At 44.8% G+C, this 19,888-nt stretch overlaps 1 protein-coding gene across 1 annotated transcript in view; it reads left to right on the top strand.

The window, feature by feature from the left end:
• MTRR (5-methyltetrahydrofolate-homocysteine methyltransferase reductase) overlaps positions 1-19,888 on the top strand; it is a 119,461-nt gene that overhangs the window by 59,124 nt on the left and 40,449 nt on the right. The window contains exons 9-11 of the mRNA XM_065399271.1: positions 13,698-13,878; positions 15,799-15,841; positions 17,348-17,534. Of these exons, the coding sequence (XP_065255343.1) occupies positions 13,698-13,878; positions 15,799-15,841; positions 17,348-17,534 (411 nt within the window). The remainder of the gene's footprint in view (positions 1-13,697; positions 13,879-15,798; positions 15,842-17,347; positions 17,535-19,888) is intronic.

The raw sequence follows: 19,888 nt of genomic DNA, 5'->3' as shown, positions 1-19,888 counted from the left end.
TTAAGCTTAACAGCATGCATTTGCTCACTGCTTGGTTGTGCAAAGTAACCTTTACAAATCCTGTGTAGTAAGAGGCAGCAGCCTGGGATTCCCCTGTGCTCTGAAAAGCAGCAGCTTCATGTGTTACCTGCTGCCTGTTTCCACTCAGCCAAGGACATTTATTCCTCAGTTGCTCAGTGGACTTACAATGATAGCACCTTCTGGGCTTCTCTGCTTGTACAGGAGATTTGTGATGAGTAACAGGGGAATGGGGAGGTGACAACCCAGCCTCCTTTTTCCCCAGGGGCAAAATGGTGATTCTGCTTTCTACCAACCCTGTTACCCCTCTGTCAGTGGTTTATGTTTAATTGCAGCTTGTGATTGCTCAAAAGAGTCTGCAAACCCAGCTAATTCACCGACTGCATCCACCTTTTTGTCCCACAAATATTGTTTTACGTCATCACTGCACATATTCAGGTACTGTTCCTGAGTAACCACCTCATACATTTCTTCAAAGCTTGTAATGCCTTTTCCCCTCACCCACTTGTCTAACAAATCTCTCATTTTATTTACATAGGCCACATTACTTAATCCAGATCCCCTCTTAAGGCTCCTGAATTGAACCCTGTAGGTTTCAGGTGTAATCTGGAACTGTTTCAAAACCTGTTCCTTAAATTTAACATAGTTTGAAGCATCAGCAATAGGCATCTTATTGAATATGTCCAGAGCTCTCTCAGTCAATTTTGCAACCAAAGTGGCCATCTTTTGATCTTCAGGAATCGCATGGAGAGTGCACAGTCTCTCAAAGGTGATGAAATATTTGGCAATATCACTGGATTCATCATACTGTGAGCATAACTGCTCCCATTTATGGATTTTTGGGGAAGTGGAGCCAGCTACTGAAGGGTTCTGTCTCTTCCACTTCATTACAGGCAGTTCATGCTTCTGGGCCGAAATCTGGGCCTCAATTTCTTTGTCTTTTAAGTCCAGGGCTTGCTGGTGTGCAGCCCTTTGTCTGGCTGCTTCTGCCTCCAAGGTTTTCCTGGCTGCAGCTGCTGCTTTGAGTCTCATTTCTGCCTGCCACATTTAAAACTCACAGTCCTTTGCCTTCTCTTCTGCTTCCAGTCTGGCCAGCTCTAGTTTTGTAGCTGCCTCATTGATAGTCATTTTCTTGCTTTCTTGTGCTTATTTCCCTTACCCGAAATAAACAAACAGAAAATAATAAACCAGTAACCACTTTGTCTGTTCTCCAGCCACCCCACTCAGAACTCAATTAAAATAACTACCAGTGTCTCAAAGCAATCAGCTGTGCACAGATCCTGTTCGATTACGCCACTGTGATGGATTCGGTCATAGAGACCCCCTTGGAACTATCACCTGATGTGCTGAAATTACCTCTGAGCCCGTTTTCTTTGCCAGCTTGGGACTCCAGAACACTGTCTTGTTGAGCTAGACACGCTAGGCTGCTGCAACACAGATCCAGGGTCTGAACCACACCCCCAAAGCTGCAGACTTAACTGAAAACACCTCAGCAAGTACTCCTGTCTCCAGCACCCAGACACCCAGCTCCCAATGGGATCCAAACCCCAAATAAATCTGATTTACTCTGTATAAAGGTTATAAAGGGTAAACTCATAAATTGTCCATCCTCTATAACACTGATAGAGAGAGATGCACAGCTGTTTGCTCCCCCAGGTATTAATCACTTACTCTGGGTTAATCAATAAACAAAAGTGATTTTATTAAGTATAAAAAGTAGGATTTAAGTGGTTTCAAGTAATAACAGCCAGAACAAAGTAAGTTACCAAACAAAATAAAACAAAACACTCAAGTCTAAGCCTAATACATTAAGAATCCAAGTCTAAGCCTAATACATTAAGGTAAATCTCACCCTCAGAGATGTTCCAATAAACTTCTTTCAGAGACTAGACTCGTTCCTAGTCTGGGCCCAATCCTTTCCCCTGGTACAGACCTTGTTAGTTTCAGCTCAGGTGGTAACTAGGGGATTTCTCATGATTGGCAGCCCGCTTTGTTCTGTTCCACCCCCTTTTATAGCTTTGGCACAAGGCAGGAATCTTTTGTCTCTCTGTGTCCCCACCCATCCTTCTAAATGGAAAAGCACCAGTTTTAAGATGAATTCCAGTACCAGGTGACATGGTCACATGTCCTGTGAGACTCCAAGCCTCCATTCTTCCTGGCCTGACTCACAGGAGTGCAGGAAGGCTTGCAAGTAAACAGAGCCATTTACAACTAATTGTTCTAGTCAATGGGAGCCATCAAGATTCTAAACCACCATTAATAGCCCTCACTTTGGATAATTACAATAAGACTTCAGAGTTATACTTCATATTTCTAGTTTTAGATACAAAAATGATACATACATACAAACACACTCAGTAGATTATAAGCTTTGTAATGGTACCTTACAAGAGACCTTTTGTATGAAGCATGTTCCAGTTACATTATATTCACACTCATTAGCATATTTCCATAAAACATATGGAGTGCAACGTCACACCTATGACCACATCCCAATCTCCTACCTAAAATAAGTTCATCATTCCATTTGAACCAACCCATCCATCTCCCATCGTTCTTCCCAAAACTGCATGGCAACAAACGAGAAGCAATTCTTCATATCCTGGATGTCTTTCAGAAAGTCACTAAAGTTATTTCTTTCCATCATTGAATGATCTAAGGGAGACGCCATATCCAAACAAAGGCTGTCAAAATAGATCTCCGGCTACATTGACTTTTGTTATCGCCATTAATAATTACAGCCCCCACCGGGGAACCACACACACTCCACCAGAGCACTCTACATTGATAGCTTTCCTCAACAATGTGCCTATTATGAACATCTGCAAAGCAGCAACCTGGGCATCAACCCATATGTTCACACAACACTATGCCATAGAGCAGCATTCGTCATCAGATGCTCTACTGAGACTTTTGGTTTTATCATCCGACACGACTGCAACTCCGAAGACCCTCCCTTCCACTGAGGGGCACTGCTCTAGTCACCTACTGTCGATTAGAATATAAATATTGTACTTGCATTTCAGCATATAGAGCAGTATAAAAAAGTCCTTGTCTGGATGAAATTTTAGTTTGTACTGACTTCGCTAGTGCTTTTCATGTAGCCTGTTGTAAAATTAGGCAAATATCTAGATGAGTTGACATATCCCGTGGAAGACTTCTGCGTAATCTCAGGGGTACATGTATGTGACGGGGTTGGGACTCACCACCTGGCGCCTCCTACTGGTTGTCTCGGGAATTAGCTCTGTCCAGTGGAGCGCCCCCTCCTGGTGGTGTCCCATCCGTCATCTCACCCTCGGTTGGCGTGTCCGGACCCGCGTTGCTCCCAAGCTCACGGCATTCTCTTCGAGCCACTGCCTTCCAGCAGTGCCCCTTAGTCCATCCTCACCCCCTTCCGGGGGGGGGTCAATCAGTTCCCTCTCTGCGTCCTGGCCGATGTGGCCAACTGCACCCCCAAAGTCACTCCCCTCTTGGCAGGGGGTTGGTGCAGCTCTAGATGGCTGCTCCGTCGACCGGGTGCAAGGCAAGGGGTAAAGGGGGGGACCCAGGCCCGCCCACTACTCTGGGTCCCAACCCAGGGACCCTCTAGTGGCCGCCGTCCTGCCTTCCTTCTCTCCCTCCGTCTGTCCACGTCCCTGGGCCGCTTCCCCTTCGGCCCCTTGCACCGGCTAAGCCCTTCCCTTCAGGGCCTGCAGCCTGACAGACTCCGGGCTGGAGTTACCCTCTGCTCCCCCAGGCCTGCCCAGCACTACGCTGTCCCGGGTGCTAGTCTCCCAGCCTGGAGACAGACCTTCCCCTGTCGAAGGCCTGGGACAGACTGCCTGCTCCTGTCCTGAGCAGCCTTCTTATAGGGCTGAGCCTGGCCCTGATTGGCTCCCTCCAATCTGGGCCCTGATTGGCTCCCTATAAGGCCTTCCCGGATTGGCTTCCTGTTTGCGCAGGCCCACTGGCCTGCTGCAGCCCAAATTCAGGGAGTGGGGCAGCTGCCCCACTACAATGTACCCCTGGTTGAGAACCATCGCCTTATAGTACAAAGTCATTTGGGTAGGGTCAGTAGATGGGATTCATAAAGGTATCTAGGTGTTCAGCTCCCATTTCAGTGGAACTTAGGTGCCAAAAAACTTTGTGAATCCCACCCAGGGTCTTCTGGCTTTGAACAGCCCCAAGCACATTGGTGCTTAATAAATAATAATAAAGCATTAAGACCACTTCTTACCTATGTCTCCCTTAAGGATCTTGGGTACAGTAAAGCCTTGTGATACGCAAATAAGTAAACCAGTTATAAAAATAACATTTCATTTCAAATGATCCCAGAATGAATTACAGCCGTAACAAGCTACACGACAAGTGTTTATTCACACGCTCTATTGAAGACGTATCAGCAACATTAACTCAAACGTTAGCGCAGGCCAGTGAGGATTTCCGCATCTATCTGACATAACAGAAGGGATTCAGGAAGGTGGAATGCAGTTGCCCAAGATGAACACGAAAGTAACACCGTTATTCTGACATAAATAGAAGTGATGTATTTCATCTCATCCAAAATACAGCAGCCTCCGATCATTATGCTGGGTTTTGCTTGATTACTATTATTAATAGTTTACTGTATCAATAAAGATACAGAAGAAACAGAAGCTGTCCAGAGATGGGTGGCAAACACAACTGGAGGAATGGAGAGTCTTACATATGAAGAGAAATTTAAAAACAATTTAATATTCAAAAAGGGACTGGACATTTGAACATTCACAGTTACACTAGATTGGAGCTGGATGGAATTTTTTTAAATTAAAATCTCACTTCAAAAAAATAAAAAATTTGAAAAATAATACTTTTTCCTTTTTTACCAGCTCTAATTACATAGGATAAAATATTAAAAAAACAATGGGTATATAAACCCTCATGTTTCACGGCATAATCTATTCCCTAATGAGGGATAGGAAGAAACTTCCCCAGTGGGTTGGCTGTTTACAACAGGGTTTCTCTACACCATTAAAGAATCTGGTACTGGTCATTGTCAGAGACTGGATCCTGGATTAGATGGGCCACTGCTCCGACTTGGAGAGAAGAATGCTATATGCTGAATTATTCACACTGCTTCCTGCAGAATCGTGGGATTCCCTATGGAGGTCTTCTGTCCAAGCACTAAGGCACCCCCTGGTTTTCTTTGCTTGTGATATCTGACACGGAACAAAGGTAGTATGTAGAGTTTGGTGAAACTTTTTGAATTACCATTTTTTGTTGAAAAACTGATAATGAAATGTTTTGCCACATTTTCTAAAATTTTTCAGTTTGAAATGACTTTTTGTTTTAAAAGATTCCTTATATTTTCTCTAAAAAAATAAAGGTTTAACAGTGGTTAAAAGCTAAACAAAAATATTTTATTTAGTCAAAATGAAACATTTAATAGAATCATAGAAAATGTGGAAGAGACCTTGAGAGGTCACCTAGTCGAGCCCTTGGCACTGAGGCATGAGTAAGTATCCCTGACAGGCATTTATCTAACCTGTTTTTAAAAACTGTCAGTGACAGGGATTTCACAGCCTCCTTTGGTAACCTATTCCAGTGGTTAACTATCCTTATAGTGAGAAAGTGTCTACACTACGAAATTAGGTCGAATTAATAGAAGCCGGTTTTATAGAAATCGGTTGTATACAGCCGATGGTGTGTGTCCCCACATAAAATGCTCTAAGTGCTCTAGTCGGCGGACCGCGTCCACAGTACCGAGGCTAGCGTCGACTTCCAGAGCATTGCACTATGGGTAGCTATCCCACAGTTCCCGCAGTCTCCGCCGCCCATTGGAATTCTGGGTTGAGATCCCAATGCCCGAATGATGCAAAACAGTGTCGCGGGGGGTTCTGGGTACATGTCGTCAGGCTCCTCCCCCTCCGTCAGAGCAACGGCAGACAATAGATTCGTGCCTTTTTACCTGGGTTACCTGTGCTGACAACATACCAAGCATGGAGCCCGCTCAGCTCAGCTCACCGTCACCATATGTCATCTGGGTGCCGGCAGACGTGGGACTGCATTGCTACACAGCAGCAGCAGCTAACTGCCTTTTGGCGGTAGACGGTGCAGCATGACTGGTAGCCTTCATCGGCGATCTGGGTGCTGGCAGCCGTGGGGCTGGCAGCCGTAGGGCTGCATTGCACCAGCCCCTCGCCTTTTGCCTTTTGGCAGTAGATGGTGTATTACGACTGGTAACCGTAGTCTTTTCCTATTACAAGTTGGATCATCGCACATTAGCAGAGTCTTCCCTGAGCAGCAGATCGTGCAATAGGCCTGAAGGCCATCGTCATCATACAGGAAAAATGTGGCTATCAGTCTTAGTACACTAACTGCCAAGCGCCCAGTATTTGCTGCCAAGCACCCAGAAAATGCCGAGGGCTATCAGTCATGCTGCACCGTCGTCTTAAGATGTAAAAAATAGATTTGTTCTGTATTCATTTGCTTCCCCCTCCCTCCGTCAAATCAATGGCCTGCTAAACCCAGGCTTTTGAGTTCAATCTTTGGGGGGGGCCATTCTGTGTGACAGTTGTTTGTGTTTCTCCCTGATGCACAGCCACCTTTGTTGATTTTAATTCCCTGTACCTGTACGCCATGTCGTCACTCGCCCCTCCCTCCCTCCCTCCCCTGGTCCGTCAGATACTAGTTTCGCGCCTTTTTTCAGACCAGACACCATAGCTAGCACTGGGATCATGGAGCCCGCTCAGATCACCGCGGCAATTATGAGCACTATGAACAGCACGCGCGTTGTCCTGGAGTATATGCAGAGCCAGAACATGCCAAAGCAAAACCAGGACCAGCCGAGGAGGCGATTGCAGCGCGGCGACGAGAGTGATGAGGAAATTGACATGGACATAGACCTATCACAAGGCACAGGCCCCAGCAATGTGCAAATCATGGTGTTACTGGGGCAGGTTCATGCCGTGGAACGCCGATTCTGGGCCCAGGAAACAAGCACAGACTGGTGGGACCGCATTGTGCTGCAGATGTGGGACGATTCCCAGTGGCTGCGAAACTTTCGCATGCGTAAGGGCACTTTCATGGAACTTTGACTTGCTTTCCCCTGCCCTGAAGCGCCAGAATACCAGGATGAGAGCAGCCCTCACAGTTGAGAAGCGAGTGGCGATAGCCCTGTGGAAGCTTGCAACGCCAGACAGCTACCGGTCAGTCGGGAATCAATTTGGAGTGGGCAAATCTACTGTGGGGGCTGCTGTGATCCAAGTTGCCAGGGCAATGAAAGACCTGGTGATATCAAGGGTAGTGACTCTGGGAAACGTGTAGGCCATAGTGGATGGCTTTGCTGCAATGGGATTCCCAAACTGTGGTGGGGCGATAGACGGAACCCATATCCCTATCTTGTCACCGGAGCACCAAGCCACCGAGTACATAAACCGCAAGGGGTACTTTTCAATGCTGCTGCAAGCCCTGGTGGATCACAAGGGACGTTTCACCAACATCAACGTGGGATGGCCGGGAAAGGTACATGATGCTCGCGTCTTCAGGCACTCTGCTCTGTTTCGAAAGCTGGAGGAAGGGACTTTCTTCCCGGACCAGAAAATAACCGTTGGGGATGTTGAAATGCCTATCGTGATCCTTGGGGACCCAGCCTACCCCTTAATGCCATGGCTCATGAAGCCGTACACAGGCAGCCTGGACAGGAGTCAGGACCTGTTCAACTACAGGCTGAGCAAGTGCCGAATGGTGGTGGAATGTGCATTTGGACGTTTAAAAGCGCGCTGGCGCAGCTTACTGACTCGCTCAGACCTTAGCGAAAAGAATATCCCCATTGTTATTGCTGCTTGCTGTGCGCTCCACAATATCTGTGAGAGTAAGGGGGAGACATTTATGGCGGGGTGGGAGGTTGAGGCAAATCGCCTGGCCGCTGATTACGCGCAGCCAGACACCAGGGCGGTTAGAGGAGCACAGCATGGCGCGGTGCGCATCAGAGAAGCTTTGAAAACGAGTTTTGTGACTGGGCAGGCTACGGTGTGAAACTTCTGTTTGTTTCTCCTTGATGAACCCTCCGCCCCCCCTCCACCCGGTTCACTCTACTTCCCTGTAAGCCAACCACCCCACCCTCCCCTTCCCCCTTCGAGCACCGCTTGCAGAGGCAATAAAGTCATTGTTACTTCACATTCATGCATTCTTTATTAATTCATCACACAACTAGGGGGATAATTGCAAAGGTAGCCCGGGATGGGTGGGGGAGGAGGGAAGGAAAAGGACACACTGCAGTTTAAAACTTTAACTCTTATTGAAGGCCAGCCTTCTGATGCGAGGGCAATCATCTGGGGTGGAGTGACTGGGTGGCCGGAGGCCCCCCCACCGTGTTCTTGGGCGTCTGGGTGAGAAGGCTATGGAACTTGGGGAGGAGGGCTGTTGGTTACACAGGGGCTGTAGCGGCGGTCTCTGCTCCTGCTGCCTTTCCTGCAGCTCAACCATACGCTGGAGCATATCAGTTTGATGCTCCAGCAGCCGGAGCATCGACTCTTGCCTTCTGTCTGCAAGCTGACACCACCTATCATTTTCAGCCCGCGATTCAGCACGCCACCTCTCCTCTCGTTCATATTGTGCTTTTCTGTAATCAGTCATTGACTGCCTCCACGCATTCTGCTGTGCTCTGTCAGCGTGGGAGGACATCTGTAGCTCTGTGAACATGTCATCACGCGTCCTACGTTTTCGCTTTCTAATCTTCACTAGCCTCTGTGAAGGAGAAACATTTGCAGCTGGTGGAGGAGAAGGGAGAGGTGGTTAAAAAAGACACATTTTAGAGAACAATGGGTACACTCTTTCACGTTAAATTTTGCTGTTCACATTACACAGCACATGTGCTTTCGTTACAAGGTCGCATTTTTCCTCTTATATTGAGGGCCTGCCGGTTTGGTGTGAGAGATCACTCACGCAGTGCCAGGCCACAGATTTCAGCTTGCAGGCAGCCATGGTAAGCCACAGTCTTTTCGCTTTTTTAACCTTCTTAACATGTGGGAATGGTTTCAAACAGTAGTGCTCTCATTTCCCATACCAAGCACCCGTTGGGTTGGCCATTTAAAATGGGTTTGCAATGTAAAAGGAGGGGCTGCGGTTTCAGGGTTAACATGCACCACAAAGCCAACTAACTCCCCTCCCCCACACACCCAATTCTCTGGGATGATCACTTCACCCCTCCCCCCCACCGCGTGGCTAACAGCGGGGAATATTTCTGTTCAGCAGAGCAGGAACGGGCACCTCTGAATGTCCCCTTAATAAAATCGCCCCATTTCAACCAGGTGACCGTGAATGATATCACTCTCCTGAGGATAACGAAGAGCGATAAGGAATGGATGTTATCTGCATGCCAGCAAACACCGGGACCATACGCTGCCATGCTTTGTTATGCAATGATTCCAGACTACGTGCTACTGGCCTGGCGTGGTAAAGTGTCCTACCATGGCGGACGGGATAAGGCAGCCCTCCCCAGAAACCTTTTGCAAAGGCTTTGGGAGTACATGAAGGAGAGTTTTCTGGAGATGTCCCTGGAGGATTTCCGCTCCATCCCCATACACGTTAACAGACTTTTCCAGTAGCTGTACTGGCCGCGATTGCCAGGGCAAATTAATCATTAATCATTAAACACGCTTGCTTTTAAACCATGTGTAATATTTACAAAGGTACACTCACCAGAGGTCCCCTGTGTGCCCTCAGGGTCTGGGAGCATGCCTTGGGTGAGTTCGGGGGTTACTGGTTCCAGGTCCAGGGTGATAAACATATCCTGGCTGTTGGGGAAACCAGTTTCTCCGCTTCCTTGCGGCTGTGAGCTATCTACATTTTCTCCATCCTCATCTTCCTCGTACCCCGAACCCGCTTCCCTGTGTGTTTCTCCAGTGAAGGAGTCATAGCACACGGTTGGGGTAGTGGTGGCTGCACCCCTTAGAATGGCATGCAGCTCCGCGTAGAAGCGGCATGTTTGCGGCTCTGCCCCGGACCTTCCGTTTGCTTCTCTGGCTTTGTGGTAGGCTTGCCTTAGCTCCTTAATTTTCACGCGGCACTGCTGTGCGTCCCTGTTATGGCCTCTGTCCTTCATGGCCTTGGAGACCTTTTCTAATATTTTGCCATTTCGTTTACTGCTTCGGAGTTCAGCTAGCACTGATTCGTCTCCCCATATGGCGAGCAGATCCCGTACCTCCCGTTCTGTCCATGCTGGAGCTCTTTTGCGATCCTGGGACTCCATCATGGTTACCTATGCTGATGAGCTCTGCGTGGTCACCTGTGCTCTCCACGCTGAGCAAACAGGAAATGAAATTCAAACGTTCGCGGGGCTTTTCCTGTCTACCTGGCCAGTGCATCTGAGTTGAGAGTGCTGTCCAGAGCGGTCACAATGAAGCACTGTGGGATAGCTCCCGGAGGCCAATAACGTCGAATTCCGTCCACACTACCCCAATTCCGACCCCCTAAGACCGATTTTATCGCTAATCCCCTCGTCGGAGGTGGAGTAAAGAAACCGGTTTAAAGGGCCCTTTAAGTCGAAAGAAAGGGCTTCATCGTGTGAACGTGTCCAGGCTTAATTCGATTTAACGCGGCTAAAGTCCACCTAAACTCGTAGTGTAGACCTGGCCCTAGGTACATCTCCTCTGCTGCAGATTACGCCCACTTGTCCCACTTTTGTTGAAAATGGAGAACAAAAAATGGAGAACCAAAAAATCGTTTTTGGGCCAGCTATAGTACTATTTCTGCAGGCCATAGTAAGAAATGACGACAACAACAAATAATTTAAAATGAAGGCTGATTTTCTTTCCCTCCTTGAGAATAGCTGCTGTAGACTTTGTCAAAGACTACCCACTACATACAGCTATGTAGGGGGCAGGGATAGCTCCGTGGTTTGAGTATTGGCCTGCTAAGCCTAGGGTTGTGAGTTCAATCCTTGAGGGGGGCCATTTAGGGATCAGGGCAAAAACTGGGGATTGGTCCTGCTTTGAGCAGTGGGTTGGATTAGATGACCTCCTGAGGTCCCTTCCAACCCTGGTATTCTATGATGAAGTGTTGAAGCTGTACTCTTCTTTCTGTGTGTGCAAATGATTTTCTTAATAGTCACATGTACTTTATATAAACAAATTCAAGGTGTTTGATCTACCAAAAAAAAAAGTATGACCTCTTATTAAGGGACCAAGAGGGTAAATGATATATGGGGACCAGTTGTGCTACCAGGGGCAGAAACCTAACGTATGTCTACACTGCACACCAATGGTGATGGCATGCAGCGCATGCATAGCTACATGCTGCGGTGAAAAGCAGGCTGCGTCCACGTTGTGGTATGTAGCCACATGCAGCAGTGAAAGGCTCTGGCAGTGGGGAGGTAAAGGGGTAAAGCTCCAGGAGCTCTCTGGCAGGGAAAGGTTTGGGAGTGGGACAAAAAACTGCTAAAAATAGCAGTGTAGCTGGAGAAGGCACTGCTTTGGCATGTAGAGAGCTGTGTAGGATACATACACACAGGGTTCAGACGTGTCTTTATATACCTAAGCCATGTCTCACTGTCTACACTGCTGTTTATACGCATGCTGCGTGGGGTGCAGTTTATGTACTCTACACCAGGGGTCCCCAACATGGTGCCCACGGGCGCCATGGAACCCGCCGGGGCGTCTAAGTGCACCCATATACTGGCCGGCGTACGAGCATCCGCCGAAATGCCGCCGACAAGTGGCAATGTCAATAGGCGTCGCCGCTGAAATGCCGCCGATTTTTGGCAGCATTTCGGTGGCGACGCCTATTGACGTTGACACTTGTTGGCGGCATTTCGGCAGATGCTCGTCCGCTGCCACAGTCCTCAGTGGCTCGTCGTCTGGCGCCCGCCAGACAAAAAAGTTTGGGGACCACTGCTCTACACGCTGCTGCGATGAGTGTGCAGTGTAGACATACCCTTAGTTTATAGGGCATTGACCTGAGTAGATCCGTTAAGCTTAAAATGAACTGACTGCAGTTGATCTGACATCTAACAATAAAACAGTTTTGTTGTGTTGCAAAACTACCTAGTTGTGCTGTCTGTAGTAAATCTGTTCTCATCTGTCTTCTTACACTGCCATATTTCTTCATGTACAAGCCATTATCAATAAGCAGGCACACGTTTATTTTGTAATTTTTAAAAACAGGTTTCCTCTTTTAGCCGCTTCACCTTTACCAGGCAAGCCACATGAGGCATATAATTAAGGACCAGGTTCTGATAACCTTACTCACATTCAGTAGGACCTTGCTCAGTGAGTGGTCCCATTGAAATAAATGGTACTTCTCATGGAATATGGTGCTACTTCAACATGAGGATGGCAGAATTTAGCCATAAGTGTATAATCAAAGCTGTGCTTGCTAACCAGAGTTATCCTGTACATGTTACAGCTGCAGTATTATTACTGGAAATGGGTGGGCTGCTACATCCAAACAATCCAGAATGTTTTTTATTTTAATCATAACTCCCATGTTCTTTAATTCTGCAATAACTTGGAAAAATGCACCACAGATTTTCCATCTGAGCCAGTACAGCTGGGGAATTTGATTTCACAACCAATGAAAATTACTTCCTTTACACTTAATGCCTGGAAATAGCAGAAAATTTTAAAAAATGCAACAGTGCTATACAGTTCTGTTAAAACACACTTGGAGATACACTTAGGGGAAAATTAAATGAAATGCATTTTTGAATGTGCCTTACTCATTCAAGTGGAGTAGTTTTTACAGCAGGATCCACTAGATGTCAGTATTACACAACATTCCATATAAGAAAGCCTTTTAATTGGCTTAACCTTTCAAAACTGCATTAAACAGTTTTGCAAAATTTGTGTCAGCAATGAGAGTAAATAGAGTAGTGGTTAGGGAATACCACCCAAGACAATTTTCATAACCCATCTGCTTTATAGTCTGTTCAGTGCACAACATGCTTTATATAGCTTTGTAGTTAAAACTGTTACTTTCTGCAGAGGTTTGGTGCTAGAATGTAATTTGAGCAAACTCAAAGTCTTTTTTTTAAGAATACAAGTTCTGATTACACAATATTTTGGTTCACGTGTTTCTTTTTATGTACTGTGTATATTTGAATGTCATTGAAAGTGCAACACTGCAAATATTTTAAACATGATTTTCACTGTCTTACAATACACAACTTATTTTTCTGTAGGAAAAGTTCATATTGCTGTATGTGGACATAGGAGAACAGAGTAGAATACTATAATTGCATTTACGCTGCTCAGTATATATTGTACTTAATATTGCACATAATACCTCTCAAAAGTTTTACTTATATCTTTGTGTTTGTAATTTAGAAAACCGTGTTTCCTTTGAGTTAATATGTGTTAGGGTGCTGTTTTCTTACAAGTAAGAGATTAAGGTTCAAATCCACCCAGAAAGTCTTTAAGAAGTTTTAGATTTATCCAGCAGTACACACCATCCTCCACCTGACTAAATCAGATTTCGTGACCTGCTACGCTGCCCCAGGCACTGGAGGAGGTGGCTGAGAAATGGAAAAATTTTCATGGGAGGTGAAAATATGTAACACATAGCAAATTGCATTATTTGTTAACCTACAGGATGTCCCTGCAGGCAGTCCAAATTGTTCCCAGCTAGTTGGGCAAATCTCCACATAGGTAATGAACAAAACATCATGAAAATACAAACAGTAAAAATCATCCAAATTAAAACCTGCTTCTCTCTTCCTCTAGGCATTTTTACGAGCTCTTGTAGAATACACCAGTGATGCCAGAGAAAAGCGAAGGCTTCAGGAGCTGTGCAGCAAACAAGGAGCCTCTGATTACAATAGTTTCATCAGAGACCCTAATATCTGCTTATTAGATTTACTCCATGTTTTTCCAACGTGCAGACCTCCACTTAATCTGCTGATAGGTAAGTAGCTGATTTAAGTTCAGTTGTGTTTAATTTCTGAAAATGCAACAGAGTATACGTTTAAAAACAAAACACTATTAAGTTATTGCTTCTTTGGGAAAATCACTAGCCAAGGTTATCAGACTGAATTTATAATCTGGAAGTAAAGACCTGCTCTTCACCCTGTAGTGTTTGGCCTTGATTCTGCCAATGCTTATGCATATGCTGAACTTCATGTGTGTGAGTAATCCTGTTGACTTTGCGCTGCTCCTGTGCATATTGATAAGCACTGGCATAAGTGTTTCCAGGATCAGGGCCTTTATTTGTAAATCAGCTTTAAAAAAAAAGCTAACATTTTCAAGGCCCATTTTCCAACACTTGCGGATTTGCCTTCTTTTGTTTCTCTTTTGGTATTCTATTTTTCCCTATATCCCATATAACTGTTAAAAACAAACCAAAAATACCTTTTATAAAAAATAATTTTCTTAAGAAATAATACAGTAGATTTCCTTAAACAAAACAACCCCCAAAAGCATTTATTTTGTACAATGTAGAGCTGGTTCAAATACTCTACTAAAGTTTGTCTTGTATATGCAAATAGCTGCTATTTGCAGATATTTATATTTGAATGAATAATAAAAAATACAACTAGTTTGTGTTCTCCCCACACAGCCCTGAATTTCCTGCACTCTGGGGCTTTCATTTATTGGAGGGCCCTGGAGCATCTGAGTTTCTGAAATATTGTGTATTGTAAGGAATTAATGCAAATGAAAGCTGCAGAGTGCATGGGAGTTTTCTGGGACAGAGCAGCAGGTCTGTACATCCTACCATGATCCCTCTGCAATGATATTTCTGCCCTCCCTTTGTGGAAGGGGAGCTCGGTGGTTGTATTTCTCTTTCTCCCCTTCCTTTCACGAGGGGACTCAGTGGCACTGGTTGTTGTTGGCCTCCTTAAATGGAGCCCATGTGGTATTATCTGGTACTCAATATTCAATATTTTTCAAATTAACAATATATAATATTTGTCGCATGTCTAAGCACTGTTCATGAGTACTGTAAACCTATGCCATTACGATAAAGATAACCCATCCTGCAACTGTTATTCATTCAAGAAGACCTGAGGAATTCAGTGGGTGAGTGGATTGCAGGATTGTATTTAAATATAATGTTAAAAGGATAGGCCCTAGCTGTAGCTATCTCCAAATTTCTCTGAGTAGAGAAGGAATGTCAGTGACCCCAGAAATCTTTGCATTTTTGTATTCAAATAAAATACTGTGGTCCACTATGTCAAAATACTGTGGTCCATATTATGGTATATGAATCCAGTGAAAGGTGGCTCGGAGAGGTTTAACGTGCACACCTGTAGTATGCAAGATACCAGCTGAATTTGCTGTCCAGGAAAGGAGATTCACTGGAGTGGGTGGTGGGTAGCATGTCTGACTCTGTCCTGTTCCAGGTTGAGAGGAAGGGCAGTCTTAAATTAAGCCAGGACTCTTACATCTTTGTGTTGATGTACATGAGTGCCAAAGAAATGTGCATGCCCCTTTTGGCTCTAGCTTTACCCATATTTCTGCTGTGCATACCCTTTATTGCCATTCCCCACCTTGCTGCTCAAGTGGATTTACAGCTACTTTACCACAGTGCACCTGCTCCCAAGCCACACTTTGTACCCTCAAGGATTTCTACCACTGTTATGCTGGTGTACGTTATTACTCTGAAGGCTGAGTTACTGTTGAATAGAACCTTTTAAGTTTTTGCATCTTTCTAATGAAAAAATGTCCAAATACACATCTGTCTGATTATGGAGTGAGCACTAGTTAAGGCTGTAAAGAATGTTCGTTTAAATTTGTATTTTCAGGCATAAAGAAATTTGCTTTTAAAAATAATGATTTTTGATGTGACAGTGATGATAACCAATGGGTTTTTTATTATTCTTTTCAGAACATCTTCCTAAACTGCAAGCCAGGTCCTATTCAGCTTCAAGGTACTGATATATTTAGATTATATCTTGTTTGTAATTTAGGCATGGTTTTTCCTCACAAAAATATACCTTGTTAAGGCATTACAGAGAGCAAACTCTGGGTTATATTGCAATTTAGTTTTGTTTAAGAGAACTTTGATCCTGCGGTCAATGTGGAATTCAGCTTTATCTGTTTGAGATTGTACGTACACACGCAATCCCCAGTGGCTAAAAATGATTCCAGCACATAGATAACTACTTCTAGAGAAGTTCCTCACTATTTCTTTATTTTATTTATTTATTTTTAGAAATCTTGAGCCAAGACTAAACAAATGAAAATGTCCTTGATTTATTTATTTGGAATACTTCCAGCGCAAGTGTGCAGTATGGCTTTGGTTACACAGAGCAAACAAGTAAATAATATCAGGCCTAGACTGAGCCATGAGTCATTTGCCTAGTGGATTGATGTCTTCCATGAGCAGCAGGGCTGTCTTGCTGCTCACCTGCCACTCCTGGAACTGCTTTACTCTGAGATCGGGCAGAGAGAGTGGAGTGACTGCTCCCATTTACTAGTGCTGCTGAACTAACCCAGCCAGGCAGCTCCCAGCCTTTGCCTTTGGGAAAAGATACAGAAGATCACTGCAGCCTGGCTGTCCATCCCCAAATCCTGTGAGGCAGAAAGAGGAGAAGGAAGAGACCCCAACAGTTCTTTAACAGGGATAAGTATTGAAGGCATGGCAGTCTCTGGAAAGGACTTGCCTAGCAGCCTTCCCCAGCAGGCCAGGTTGAGTTGTCTGAGAGAGACTGCAGGAAGCAAATTTATGGGTGAGAAGATTGCAAAGCGAAGAGTTATAGAGTGGAAGTGAGTGGGAATGGAGGAGGGGGAGACTGACGATGAGAAGGTCGAAGGAATTGAAGGAAAGTGATGAAATTGGTTAGGAAAAGAATGAAGAGCTGGAAATAGATTAAAGGAGGATGGGGGACACTAAAAATGAGTGGGAAGATGGGAAAGGAATGGAGAGAGAGAGAGGAAAAGAAAGGGAACAATATTAAACATTAAATAAAATCTAGAATGAGGGGAAACAGATAAGATGGAGACAGTAGATGGAGGAGAAGAAATAGAGTGGAAGAAAGGAAGAATAAAACCTGGGTAGAAAAGAATCTAAGTTCATTTTTTAATAGAAAGTGTTATAAAAAATGTTCTGATTAAAAACACACGCAAATGTTGTGTTGAATATAAATAAAGCAATATTCTTTGAGTGACTAGTAAAATTTTACCAGTGCTCTCACAAAATAGAACTCTCATGCATATGAATCTGATAAATTCAGAAGAGTTCTGTTTGAATTCTGTGAGTCATTCATATGGTATTGTCCAGGCACCTGCCAATCCAGCCCTGTACAGCCCCGTCCCATGAAGTCAAGGGATAGACTCTGACTTCAGTGAGATTTGGATTAGGCCCAAAATGAAGCTACTGTACTGATTCCTTCTCAGATAGTATTTTGATTGTTTAATCATTTGTGTCATTGCAGCTCCAATTTATTTCAACCAGGAAAACTGCAGTTTGTTTTTAATGTTGTGGAGTTTCCATCCTCCCCATCTCGACTGGTTTCACGAAAAGGAGTGTGTACAGGTTGGCTTGCTGAGTTAGTTGAACCAATGCTTCAGCCACATAAAAACTCTCTAAACACAAAGGAAGGAAAATCATCAACTGTAAAGGTACCAAAACAAGGTCTAAATTCTTGTGTTTTTAGAGTGATACAATTAGAATGTGTGTTCCTGGAAAAAACAATTTTCCTTATTTCTTTGATTTGAGGCTCAGATATTCTGATACTGGTAATATGTTTCTCCACTGGACAATTCCACCCCTAGTTACAAGTTTCTCCTTCCCTTTGTGATCCCTTTATATCTGCAGTGTGATACATCTCCAATGGGATTTTTTTCTGATTAAAATCTTTTTGTTAATTTTATCCATGAATAGGATATCCTGGCAAAGTATATATAACCATTGTGTTGGAGTGAATTCATAGAGGGATTTAAACTTATTAATGATGGGCCAGAATCCAAAACCCGGGTTTAAATGCCCCTCCAAACTCTGGAGAAGTTTGGAAGCAGATCTTCATTTGCAGCTTGTACCTCATATCTAATCCTCACCTTGAAATGCACATGTAACTTGCAGTAACCTTAGTGGGAGTTACATGTGCATATTAAAAAGGAAATTAACCCACTATCAGGGCTCATTTACTGAAATTCTCTACTGGTTTAAATAGGTTCAGCTCCATTGACTTTTGTCAGCAAAGAATTTAGTGCATGAGTGTTGTTAGCCCAGGCTTCTTTTGGCCAGCTTCCTATTTACTTTTGACACTGAAAAGTGGAGTCTGGTATCAGAATTTGGACCTTGGTCCATGAGCTCTTTTCTCTGTGACAGCCTCCTCCACAGCTGCCTTGGTCTTTTATAACCCTGTAAAAGGGTCAGTTGGCTTGCAGTCAGCCAATCAGAGGGCAGTTCCAGCATTTCCGGTGAAACTATTTCTTAGAATCATAGAATATTAGGGTTGGAAGAGACCTCAGGAGGTCATCTAGTGCAACCCCCTGCTCAAAGCAGGACCAACACCAACTAAATCATCCCAGCCAGGGCTTTGTTAAGCTGGGCCTTAAAGCCCTCTAAGGATGAAGATGCCACCACCTCTCTAGGTAACCCATTCCAGTGCTTCACCACCCTCCTAGTGAAAAAGTTTTTCCTAATATCCAACCTAAACCTCCCCCACTGCAACTTGAGACCATTACTCCTTGTTCTGTCATCTGCCTCCACTGAGAACAGCCTAGCTCCATCCTCTTTGGAACCACCCTTCAGGTAATTGAAAGCTGCTATCAAATCCCCCCTCACTCTTCTTTTCTGCAGACTAAATAACCCCAGTTCCCTCAGCCTCTCCTCGGAAGTCACGTGCCCCAGCCCCCTAATAATTTTTGTTGCCCTCCACTGGACTCCAATTTGTCCACATCCCTTCTGTAGCAGGGGGACCAAAACTGGATGTAATACTCCAGGTGTGGCCTCACCAGTGCCGAATAGAGGGGAATAATCACTCCCCTCGATCTGCTGGCAATGCTCCTACTAATACAGCCCAATATGCCATTGGACTTCTTGGCAACAAGGGCTCACTGCTGACTCATATTCAGCTTCTCGTCCACTGTAATCCCCAGGTCCTTTTCTGCAGAACTGCTGCATAGCCAGTTGGTCCCCAGCCTGTAGCAGTGCATGGGATTCTTCCTTCCTAATTGCAGGACTCTGCACTTGTCCTTGTTGAACCTCATCAGATTTCTTTTGGCCCAATCCTCCAATTTGTCTAGGTCACTATGAACCCTATCCCTACCCTCCAGCGTATCTACATCTCCCCCCAGTTTAGTGTCATCTGAGAACTCACTGAGGATGCAATTAATCCCATCATCCAGATCATTAATAAAGATGTTGAACAAAACTGGCCCCAGGACTGACCCCTGGGGCACTCTGCTTGATACCGGCTGCCAACTGGATATGGTGCCATTGATCGCTACCCGTTGAGCTCAACAATCTAGCCAGCTTTCCATCCACCTTATAGTCCATTCATCCAATCCATACTTCTTTTGCTGGCAAGAATACTGTGGGAGACCGTATCAAAAGCTTTGCTAAAGTCAAGATATATCACATCCACTGCTTTCCCCATATCCGCAGAGCCAGTTATCTCATCATTGTCATAACTATAAAGGGAAGGGTAACAGCCCTCCTGTGTACAATACTATAAAATCCCTCCTGGCCAGAGACTCCAAAATCCTTTTACCTGTAAAGGGTTAAGAAGCTCAGGTAACCTGGCTGACACCTGACCCAAAGGACCAATAAGGGGACAAGATACTTTCAAATCTTGGTGGGGGGAAGGCTTTTGTTTGTGCTCTTTGTTTTGGGGGGAGTTCGCTCTTGGGACTAAGAAGGACCAGACATCAATCCATGCTCTCCAAATCTTTCTGAACAAGTCTCTCATATTTCCAACTTGTAAGTACAGCCAGGCAAGGCGTGTTAGTTTTATCTTTGTTTTCTCAAC

This window comes from Emys orbicularis, chromosome 2 (assembly GCF_028017835.1).
Source record: "Emys orbicularis isolate rEmyOrb1 chromosome 2, rEmyOrb1.hap1, whole genome shotgun sequence".
NCBI classification, from domain to species: domain Eukaryota; kingdom Metazoa; phylum Chordata; order Testudines; family Emydidae; genus Emys; species Emys orbicularis.
Note: the sequence above shows the minus strand (reverse complement) of the source record. Positions and strands in the feature narration are given on the sequence as shown.